This window comes from Theropithecus gelada, chromosome 11, assembly GCF_003255815.1.
Source record: "Theropithecus gelada isolate Dixy chromosome 11, Tgel_1.0, whole genome shotgun sequence".
NCBI classification, from domain to species: domain Eukaryota; kingdom Metazoa; phylum Chordata; class Mammalia; order Primates; family Cercopithecidae; genus Theropithecus; species Theropithecus gelada.
Genome location: NC_037679.1, coordinates 52,824,942 through 52,836,048, shown reverse-complemented (window position 1 = coordinate 52,836,048; position 11,107 = coordinate 52,824,942). Strand labels below are relative to the sequence as shown.

Here is an 11,107-nt window from a genome sequence, read left to right as displayed (position 1 = left end):
AATACAGAAGCCCTCTTAAGTAAATGAAAGGCATACGACAATATTGTTTTGCTCTAAAGGCTAGGAAGGACCACTTAGAGACAGAGACTTCAGCCCAGCTGTTAGACGTAACCACAGCCACTCAAACCCCACCTACCCTGTGCCTAAACTCACAACTGAGAAGGGCACAGCCTGGTCTCAGGACATTCCATCCCTTGGATTATTTGACGAAGATGACGTCTCCGTCTCCTACAATCCTAACAGGGTACAATTTTCTAAAAGCAGAGAAAATCCTCCCCAAGAAAATAAACACTCCCAAACAACTGTCCCATTCTGTTACCTATTTGGATTACATAATTATTATGAAGTCAAGACTTTCTTACCGACACACCAAAAAAGACCTCTCATCTCATAAGCTGCACTGCCTTTTTCTCCACTATCCAAAGTTCCGAAAAATCTCCAAGTCCTTAAAAAGCAATCACCACTGCTCACTGTAATGGTCATGAAAAACTGCACTGCCTCATCTCTGCCCAGAACAGAAACTGAGGTCAAAATATTTTCAGAGTTTGGGGATATATAAATCCTGTATACCATATTCTTCAACAACAACAATAATAAATGTCCTCACAAAAGCCCTAGATTGCCATGCATTGGGAGAAAACACTGGATATTTTTCCAGGCTTTGCTGAGGATAATTCAGACAAGTGTACTTTTTGTTCCACCAGGTATAAAATGGGGCAACCAATAATTGGTAACTGGCATTGATCAGCCACTGAGTGAAATAGGAAGTCCCCTCCCCACCCACCTGCACAGCAGTCATTATGAGCTCCCCTTTCAGGCATGTTCGAGGGGGAAAAAAACCACTGGGCCAGGCTGACTAGAATCCCACAGAGCACAGTGCTAATTAAGGTATCTATACTTTTCCAGTTGATCTGGTTGAAGCAGCAGTAAAAACACCAAGGGTTCCTTTTCAGCCTGCTCTAACTTGTTTGTCTGGATCAATGTAGACATTTTCGGCAGCAATTTGCTCTTCCCAATTCCTCTCCCGGAAAAAAAAAAAAAAAAAAAAAAAAAGAGCTAGGATATTTCTAGAAGGCCTCTTGACTCACCAATCAGGAGGGGAACCTCCTATCATCATTGTACTTTGCTCATTTTGTTCTTGGGAAAATTAAATGAGATAATACAAGTGCTGAGTAAGAACCTGGTTCACAATCAACTCAGTCAATAAATGATGTTGGTCATCGTAAAAAATAAAAATAAAAAAAAATAATTGCCTCCTGATGTTTATCAACTTACTTGCAATACAGAAGATTAAAATATAAGGCAATAGGTTTCACGGCACACTCCAGAGATGTTTGTGCTGTCCTCCCGCCTTCTCATAATTAGTCACTTGTGAGCAGTAACTCAGAACTTTTTCCAATTTCACGGGTACGCATGCCCTACAACTGCCTCCCCGCTCCCAGTAACTGAGAAATACAGTGTTCGAAACAGTGACAACAGAAATGCAAAAGACCTTTAAAGAAATTCCACAAAGCCCCTTGGCACTGATCATATAGAAGTTGTGCCAGAAAAATCAAACATCCAACACTAAACAGATGTTGTCAGTGGGAGAAAAAGGGTGAATGAAGCACAGATTCTGAGCATCCTAATGAAACGGCTATGGCCCCATCATAGATCTGACCCTAAATGTCTAGCTTGTCTTGAAGTTTTAGGCCACAAATAAACTCTTCCTAAGGTACACCTAGTATTTGGCTCTGCTGTTTGGATATACATAGTATGTTTCCTGCCAGGCACAAAACCATTTTCAACTTCTTCATGAAAATAAGGTAAGATATGCAGTAAGCAGGTTTTATTATAATTTAGAACTGAATTTTCTCATTCACACAGGGTCCACCTTTATGGTGACACACCACAGTATTGTAGCTATGCAGGAAAATTTTAAAGGCCATAAAATGAATAATGTCTGGACTCTAGAAAAGATGGTACATTTATAACAGTTATGCAGACTAACATAGCAAAAAATAAGTGGCCATAAAACTTTGTATTTTTCTTTAGTATTATGCCTACTCAACTTGTAAAAGACTGGCCATGTCATAATGTTTGTAGCTTCTAAACCATGTTTTTGGAAACACAGAGGACACCAGTGTTATATGCCTATTCAAATTGTAAAAGACCAGGCCACTTGGCAATTCCTGTAGTTTCTAAACCATGCTTTCTAAATTGCAAAGGGGGCAGGTACAGCCCATAACTTTACAGAAGGGCAAGTAATGTTCTACCTCTTGTTGAATATTTGGCTTATTTCACTTGACATAAGTTTTTATGGCGATCCTCTATTACCATGACAGTGTACGTTCTCTAGAACTCAATAAGTGCAACTTGTAGAAATCAGGTTTTTTTTTATTTAATACATTCTAATCAAATAGTAACAGCAGTAAATAAACACTTTGAAAAACAGGCAGGTATCCCCCTGTATCTGGAAGAAAATTAAGTCAAAGTATTCTACACAGTAGAAGGGAGACAACGGTTTATGTCCATGGTTAGACAATTCAAGGACAACTTGGACATTTCTAAAGCCATTTCCAAAAAATCAATGGCAACAGGTTGGGACACAGCTATTTTAAAGGGTAAAATGCCTATACCTACATTGGTTTTTATTAACACGGATTGAGTTGCACCTGTATAGCATGACATTCTTGTCTTTAGCCTTAAAGGAAAAGAGAAAGTCTTTTCCATTTGCACCAGTTTGAAATATTTCTGAAATAAGGCTCCCTTAAAATGGATTACTACAGTACTCATTCACATGAGAGTTCATACATGTAGTAAAAAGACAAATACAGGACTTCATGGTCACATTTTTTTGGTTGATTTGGTTAATTGCATAAAATGGGAAACTCACACACATAATCTGTTTAACAAAACTCCTAGGTACATCAGAATGCAAAATATAAAATGCCCAAAAGAGACTCTGATCAGCAGGCATATCAAATTGCAGTGAGGCCTGTGTCAGCTTGGTTCCTCCCACTTCTTCAGTATTCCTATGAGGAGTTCTTTCTCTCCTACTGGAGCCTGGACCTTTGACATAATGGAAAGGAACCTAAGAAGGCAAGCCATTCTGATAAAACGTGCCTTCAGCCTTTACATGCGACATTTTATTTTTAGTCTAAAAGGATCAACTGGTCTTGGTCAGCCTTAAGAAGGGAAGCATCACTCAGGTAAAAGTATGTGGAGGAACTTTAAACACCTAGCTACCTCTTCAAGCATTTAAATTAGATTAGCTTCAGCTGTTCTTAGAAAGTATTCCGTATAGTTATCCAGAGCACTCAAGTTTTGGTTCTCTTTTACATAGCTGCATTCGGAGATACTCTATGTGAGACATGTTTAAAAAAAGAGAAACATTTATACCTGGAATTTATATTCTTCCAAGTAATCTTTTAGTCTTGTTGGTAAAGGCAGTCCCCAGATGGCACCGGTACATTTGTTAATGGTGAGCCTACAGAGATGCTGCAGAGATGGTGCTGACGTGTAGAGCGGGTTGGTCAGATAAAGGTGAACGGTGCCGTTCCGGGGGGCTTCTGGACCTGTCCGCTTATCCTTGCACATCTGAACATAGTAGTCGATCAGATGAACCACACTGTCAAATTGTTTCAGCTTGGATTTGACACATATGATAGAGTCCAATCTGAATTTTCCATCTTGGTATTCGATTCGAAGATTAGTTGGTCCAGCTGACGTTTTAACAGATATTGTTAGTAGGTAGTCTGAATGCGAGCTATCTCTAATCAAGAAAGTTCCTTCTGGTGCCTCTTTTAATTTCTCTTTGGCTTCATTAACAGTCATACTTCCCCAGTACCATCCTGGGGTTTTTGTTCAAAAAGAAAAAGAAAAGAGGGTAAAACAGTTATTATAAGAATTTTTAGAACAGAGCAAGTAATTGGCAATAATTTTTTTAGCTCTTAAAAAAAGGTGGTGTGTGAGTGAAAGTTTACCAGGGGCCACCACAAATACTTTCAGTAGGAATTTAATAAAAATTTGGGTACATTTTATGAACACAGTGAGCCAGTTTTCTTTCTTTTTTAAAAAATTAACCTTCTGAAGCTCTTAAGATTTTCTTCTAATGAACCAAAAGAACATTTTCAGCATGACACACTGGCTGATGAAGCATGACACTTTGAACATTATTTAAGTAAAATAAAGATTTAAGTAAATTAGAAAAAAATCAGAAGTTAGAAATAAAAGCCATGCCCTTTAAAAAGTGGAAAACCCTACTCCTGTAATTGAACTACAGTAAAAACAGAAGCAACTTTTTTGGATGGTTTGTGTCCCCCTAACCACAAAAAAAAAAAAAAAAAAAAAAAAAAAAAAAGGCTGCAAAGCCTGCTAATGAACAGCTTTCTATGTAGAAAGCACTGCTATGTACTGGTTGTAAAAGCACAGCTCTAGTACAATAGCTTCTGTTCGCTGCTTTATGACTACCTTACTAGTCACTAAGAAATGGGAAGTCCCCAGTGATAATTACTATTTCAGGTTTACAATCTTCCCTAAACTCTTTTGAACTTTGCCCTAATCCAAATCCAATCACAACCATCGGCCTCCCCTGCATTCTCGATTTCATCTGCCTGCACCATCTCCCCGGCCCACCCTGCTTTCTAAGGAGGCTCAAAGACCGTCCATATTTAAGAAGTCTGAACATTTGTGCTCCCCCCAACCCCACAATTACCAGGATACTTGCAATCTGCCGGTGCCTCCCCTGGAGGGAAAGCCCATGGCCCACACGTAAAGCCCGGAATCGCAAGCGAGAGAACTTTTCCCTCTCCCTCCCCCTGTTGCTACCAAAATTTTTAACTGTGCCACAACTGTAAGCTTTTAGGATACGGACTTGGAAAGCCAGAATGATTTGCCAGATACTTTACTTTTTTTTTTTTTTTTTCTTTTTTCAGATGCCTAGAGATAGCGTGCCGCGCAAATTGCCTGACTGTACTTGAAAGCGTCAGTCTCCTGGGCACGCCGACCCTGGAAGCCGCGCTCGGCGGGGGCTTCGCAGCCTACTCTCGACGCCCGGGCAGCCGCCCTCGCGGCAGTGTCAGTCCCTGAACTTGGCCGCCAGGATCCTGGGCTGCAGCCGCAGCTCCGCCCGGGAGCCAGATGCTGCTGGGCCTGCGGGGCCCGCGGCACCCACTTGCTGACTGCACCCCGCGCAAAGGGAGGCGCCCGACGCTTTCCCCGGCCGGGGTTCGAGCCGGAACGCCCAACTCTGAGCAGCTGCGTAAAACAGTAAAGCTTCCATCGTGCTAAGAAGCTACTTCCAAGAAGCCCTTCCCGCGCTCTGCCAGGCCTGAGTCTCTGGAGAACCACTTTCCTTACGCATTCCCCAGGACCCAGGACCCAGGACCCAGGACCCTGCGAGCGTGATCTCCGCGGTCCCTTGGAAGCAAGGGACGTATTTCCAGCTTATTCTTTGCTTCCCACCTCGGCCCCTCTTCCTAGCTGCGTCTTTGGGGAGGCGCCCCCTCCCGCACGCGTCGCGGCCGGTCGGCTCCCTACCTGTCTGACCCAGCTCCCGCAGGGCCTTAGCCAGACGCGCCGCCTCCGGGGATGGCTCCTCCGCCGACCCCGCGGTCCCCCACTGGCTCTGCGTCCCTTCTCCGCCATTCCCGGAGGGCTCGAGGCACCGCAGGGTCATGGGGGAAAGGTCACCGCGGCAAAGACAGGTGGCCGCCCGAGCTGGGGTCAGAGAAGGGCTCGTGTCCTTCCTTGAAGTCAGTGCGAATCCCAAAACGAGTCCCTGCGGGGTGTCCGAAATGGTGGCAGAGAGGGAAGGGATGGGGCTTTTTCTCCCCACGTCCTGGAGGACGGATGACAAAGTCCCTCGCAGACTTGGTCACCCACTGATCGCCTACAAAGAGAAAGCGGGAGGTTGGGTCAGTCCAAACTGGACCCCTGCGGCTGGGGTGGGGGTGGGGAAATGGACGTGGAAAATCCCAGGGACTCCTCCGCCTCTACGTTCCTGCACCATTTAACCCCAAGCTTCCAGTTAGCGCCCTGACCCAGCTCTAGAGAAAGAATGAAGAGAGCAGAGATCCAAGACACAAAGTTGGCTGAAGAGGTAGGGGGCGGAGGTCAGGATGAGGGTGAACAGGGTGTCTTCCCGCCCAGGGCCACTAGCTGAAATCAAAGACTGGCGACCTAGGAAGAGCAAATAGTCACCTGCAGATCCAGTGGGAATAGGCCCTTGTCAAGGACAAATAGAAAAAATTAAAAAGGAAAGAACAGGAGAGATTCCCCAAATTGGCATTACGGTCTCACACCTGGCGCAGCCCGAGGGCCCCCAGGAAGAAGCACCCACACAAACTTGGTTCTCCACCCTAAAGCGCTGCGGGGCCCTAAGGCACCAAACCCGGGTGCTGAGGTGCGGGAGCTGCCGCATCCCCACCCGGGAGGTTCCTCGCTCCCCTCCCCCCGCTTCCCGGTGCCAGCTCTGGAGGGGTTGGGGGCGCCGCGGCGGTCGCTCCCGGACCAGGATGGCTGCGGTAGCTCTCGCCGCCGCGGGCGCTGTCGAGGAATCGGCCCCAGCGCGCAGCCCTCGCGGGGCTCCGAGCCGAGGCCGGGGCCGAGCGGGCGGTCGCGAGCGCTGTGGGAAGTGCAAACCTCCAACGCCGCGCTCTTACCTCGACCTCGGCTGCCGCCGCCTCCGCACCAGGCAGCCTCCTCAGCGGACATGGGGCGGGGTGGGGGGGGGACGGGAGGGGCCCAGGAGAGGAGGGGCGTCTGCCCTTGTTTCCCCCGTTTACGTTTAATTTGGGAACGAGATGCCCGGGGATGCGACCAGCCCAGCGCTCGGAGGCGGCGGCCGGAGTTCCGTGCGCAGAGGGCACACAAAAGCCTCGAGGATCATTGCCTCGACCCCCTCCCCCACCGCGCGGCGACGCCCCCTCCGAGCTGGGACACCCCACCCTCGGACTGCTGCCGGGTTTCCCTCCGGCTGCGACCCTGGAGGTGAGGAAGGAGAGAGGGAGGGAGGAAGGAGCCAGGGCACGAGGCAGGCCGGTGGGGAGGAGCGGGAGATCAGGTTATTAGGAGGATTATTAATTTGAATGGCAGTTTAGGTTAAATAAAAAAAAGAAACTCCAGACACTTCCCGACGCCGAGAAGGGACCGGAGAAAGCAGGCAGCAACGCCAGACCGCGGGGCAGAGCCGCGGCTCGGACTCTCTCTTCGCCGGTGCTCCGAGCGGCGGAAGCCCAGGCCGTCCGCCGCTCCCCGGCGCACGCGGCCGCGCCTCGTCGCCCTCCCCTGCAACTCTCCTTGGGGCGGAGCCTTCGGGCTTCTCCCTGCTACCGGTACCTGCCGCGGGCGCCCGAGCTGCGGGCACGGGGGATCCTGAGGCTGTGCGCCCGGGGCCCCGGCGCGCACTGTCCGCGGGCCACGCGGTGAGGGCGGCTGCGGGCGAGAGTGCTCATGCTTCAGGGGAAACCCAAGGCCCGCCAGCCGCGGCGGCGGCGGCGACGAGACTTGGCAAGAGTTAAACGTCGGTCCCAGGAGCAGCGAGTGCGCGCGACTTTCCAGCCCGACGCGCCTCCCTTGCTCCCCGCCTCCCTCCCAGTAAGCGCTCCGCTCGCGCCCCGCCCGGCTGCTGCGGAGGCCGCTTTCCAGGAACTTTCCAGGAATCGGCCTCACGTGACCGCGGGCCCCGCTACCGCTTTAAAGAGGCTCGGTCGCAATACACAGGCTTCAGAGAAGACCGGGTGAGAGCGCTCGAGTGCAAGGCGGACGGTGTGCACGCCGGGGTCGGCCTGCTTCTGGCCCCACACCCTGGGGTGCTCGGGCGCAAGCTGGAGATGTCCCCCGCCACCGTCCACTGCCAACCCCGTTTCAGCTGCCGGAGCCTGCCCCCTACCCGGGCCAGCTGAGCGCCTGGGTTCAGGGAAGGATGGCGGTCCTCGGCCCTGGGCCCGCCACGGGGGTGGGTTCCTGTAAACATCCCGGCGGCGCCCCCTCGACGCGACCCTCCTGGCTTCACATTTGCGGGGGGTGGGGGTGCAGGAGCGACTGTGGGTCCTCGGAAACGGGCCTCTCCGGCTCTAAGACACATTGATGGCGTAGGGACGCCGTGCTCGGCCCGGTGCCCACGGCCGGGGACCAGAGGCGGTCCCCTTGATCAGGTCCTGGAAGGCAGCGAGCGGGAGAGCAGCGCCTCCTTAAGCGGTGCCGGCCGTCCTTAGTCCCCTCCCCCTGGCGCTCCGGCTCCTTGTCACCAGCAACCACCCGACTCCTCCCTTCCTCCTCCCCTCTGCTCCAACGTCTCAGGCAGACCCGGCGGCCCGCCCCGCTCACCTGCGCCGGCTGCTAAGGGGGAGGCCTTACCTGCGCGCCCGGAAGGGGCTGGGTGACTGGCCTCGGTTCCCGCAGTCCGGCAGTCCGGAGAGTGCCTCTGCCATTCCCTGCAGGGCTGACGCCCCCGGGCCGGGGATTCGGAAGGATCCTGGCGCCTCTGCCTCACCTGGGATTCTCACCTCCAACCCCGTTGGAAGCCACCCCGCCTCAGTGGAAACTCATCTCCTTGTCTGCGCACCCGCCCCAGAAATATGACCTACTTGAAATGTGACCTACTTTTTAAAAGAAACCCTTAACAATCACGGGAAAACCGGATCCAAAATTTCGATAAGCATTTTTCTTTGAAATACTATCCTATTGCATCACTGCTCAAAAGCTTGAAAGGTCAATGGCCACTTTTAGTTGAGGCCGTGGCTATGGGAAGTTAGGCGAGGAAGCGGGAGGGGTGGGAGGGAGGCGCGTCTTGCAAACCTTGCCTGGTGCCCCCCCTGCCGGCTCTGGGAGGAAACGTGAACCAGCTCCCAACCTTGGAGTCTGGAGCCGGGGACCAATGGTTTTCTCAATAATTTTCCTGCTTTTGAGTACATAACTCTATGCAGATGATAAGCAGATGAGTCGGGGAGGGGGGCATTTCCCAGCTAGCACAGAGCTTTGTTAACGCTGGAGCCTTGTGCCCGTAATCATGTTTCATTTTTTAGAAAGAGCCTTTTATAGTGTGGGCGGAGCTAAATGAACCCTAGTTAAAATCCTCTACAAAGTAGTTGAATCATTTTGCACAAGGCACTTACCCTCTTTGGACCTCTGGCCCTTTTTATAACATGAAGGGCTAGATTCGGGTTCTGGGTGAAGGAGCGGGATAAAGGAACAAATCAGATTCCATGTGAAGCCTGTGTACAGTCTGAGGCCCCAAGCCTTTAAGAACCACTATGTCTACTAGGGTTAACTGCCCTCTAAATTATCCTAATATGGCTTCTTCTTCCTTAATGGAAAATCCTAGAGGAAGGGTGTACCCACACTTTAGCTTAAATAAAAAGGTATTTATTCCTAAAATTGGCGGGGGCGGGGGAGGGAACGTGACCAAGTCTCTCTCTGTCGCCCAGGCTGGAGTGCAGGGGCGCGATCTCAGCTCACCGCGACCTCCGCCTCCCGGGTTCAAGCAATTCTCCTGCCCCAGCTTCCCGAGAAGCTGGGATTACTGCCACCACGCCCGGCTAGTTTTTGTATTTTTTTTTTTTAATTATTATACTTTAAGTTCTAGGGTACATGTGCATAACGTGCAGGTTTGTTACATATGTATACTTGTGCCATGTTGGTGTGCTGCACCCATCAACTCGTCATTTACATCAGGTATAACTCCCAATGCAATCCCTCTCCCGTCCCCCCTCCCCATGATAGGCCCTGGTGTGTGATGTTCCCCTTCCTGAGTCCAAGTGATCTCATTGTTCAGTTCCCACCTATGAGTGAGAACATGCGGTGTTTGGTTTTCTGTTCTTGCCATAGTTTGCTGAGAATGATGGTTTCCAGCTGCATCCATGTCCCTACAAAGGACACAAACTCATCCTTTTTTATGGCTGCATAGTATTCCATGGTGTATATGTGCCACATTTTCTTAATCCAGTCTGTCACTGATGGACATTTGGGTTGATTCTAAGTCTTTGCTATTGTGAATAGTGCCGCAATAAACATACATATGCATGTGTCTTTATAGCAGCATGATTTATAATCCTTTGGGTATATACCCAGTAATGGGATGGCTGGGTCATATGGTACTTCTAGTTCTAGATCCTTGAGGAATCGCCATACTGTTTTCTATAATGGTTGAACTAATTTACAATCCCACCATGCCCGGCTAATTTTTGTATTTTTAGTAGAGACAGGGTTTCCCCATGTTGGCCAGGCTGGTCTCGAACTCCTGACCTCAAGTGATCCACCCGCCTCGGCCTCCCAAAGTGCTGGGATTACAGGCGTGAGCCACTGCTCCCGGCCAGGATTCTTTTAATCAAGTGTGATGCAGCCATCGAGGTTGGAGTATTCTAGGAAGAGGGAACAGCATCTGCCAAGGCAACAGGAAAGCACATAAAAAGGAGTTGCTGGAAGATTCATTTCAACCCACAACCAAGTAGATATTAAATTTACGTTATAAAAATGTTAGGGCCAGGAGCGGTGGCTCACGCCTGTAAACCTGGCACTTTGAGAGGCCAAGCGGGAGGATCGGTTGAACCCAGGAGTTTGAGACCAGCCTGACCAAAGGGCGAAACCCCATCTCTACTAAAAATACAAAAACTAACAGGCCTCTCAAAGTGCCAGGTTTACAGGTGTGAGCCACCGCTCCTGGCCCTAACATTTTTATAACGTAAATTTAATATCTACTTGGTTGTGGGTTGAAATGAATCTTCCAGCAACTCCTTTTTATGTGCTTTCCTGTTGCCTTGGCAGATGCTGTTCCCTCTTCCTAGAATGCTCCAACCCCGATGGCTGCATCACACTTGATTAAAAGAATCCTGGCCGGGAGCAGTGGCTCACGCCTGTAATCCCAGCACTTTGGGAGGCCAAGGCGGGTGGATCACTTGAGGTCAGGAGTTCGAGACCAGCCTGGCCAACATGGGGAAACCCTGTCTCTACTAAAAATACAAAAATTAGCTGGGCATGGTGGCGCGTGCCTGTAATCCCAGCTACTAGGGAGACTGAGGCAGGAGAATCCCTTGAACCCGGGAGACGGAGGTTGCAGTGAGCCGAGACCGTGCCACTGCACTCCAGCCTGTTTACCTCTCTGACCTCATTTCCTCCTGTTCTGTTC

At 50.0% G+C, this 11,107-nt stretch overlaps 2 protein-coding genes across 6 annotated transcripts in view; one reads left to right on the top strand and one right to left on the bottom strand.

Moving 5' to 3' along the window:
* Positions 1 to 2,355: 2,355 nt before the first annotated feature.
* On the bottom strand, positions 2,356 to 8,734 carry SOCS2 (suppressor of cytokine signaling 2). 5 transcript variants are annotated; one of them, XM_025403097.1, is made up of 3 exons: positions 8,341 to 8,734; positions 5,521 to 5,872; positions 2,356 to 3,833 (listed from the first exon to the last, which is right to left on the bottom strand). In XM_025403097.1, exons 2-3 carry the CDS (start codon positions 5,657 to 5,659, stop codon positions 3,376 to 3,378), a joined length of 597 nt encoding a protein of 198 aa, XP_025258882.1. In that variant the 5' UTR covers positions 5,660 to 5,872; positions 8,341 to 8,734; the 3' UTR covers positions 2,356 to 3,375. The 5 variants fall into 5 exon arrangements, with proteins under 5 accessions (XP_025258882.1, XP_025258884.1, XP_025258880.1 ...); XM_025403099.1 differs by lacking the exon at positions 8,341 to 8,734 and adding an exon at positions 7,874 to 8,148; XM_025403095.1 differs by lacking the exon at positions 8,341 to 8,734 and adding an exon at positions 7,321 to 7,563.
* Positions 5,658 to 11,107, top strand: part of LOC112634945 — a 27,085-nt gene continuing 21,635 nt past the window's right edge. Inside the window, exons 1-2 of the mRNA XM_025402845.1 lie at positions 5,658 to 5,892; positions 6,240 to 6,972. Coding sequence (XP_025258630.1) covers positions 5,658 to 5,892; positions 6,240 to 6,972 — 968 coding nt within the window. The remainder of the gene's footprint in view (positions 5,893 to 6,239; positions 6,973 to 11,107) is intronic.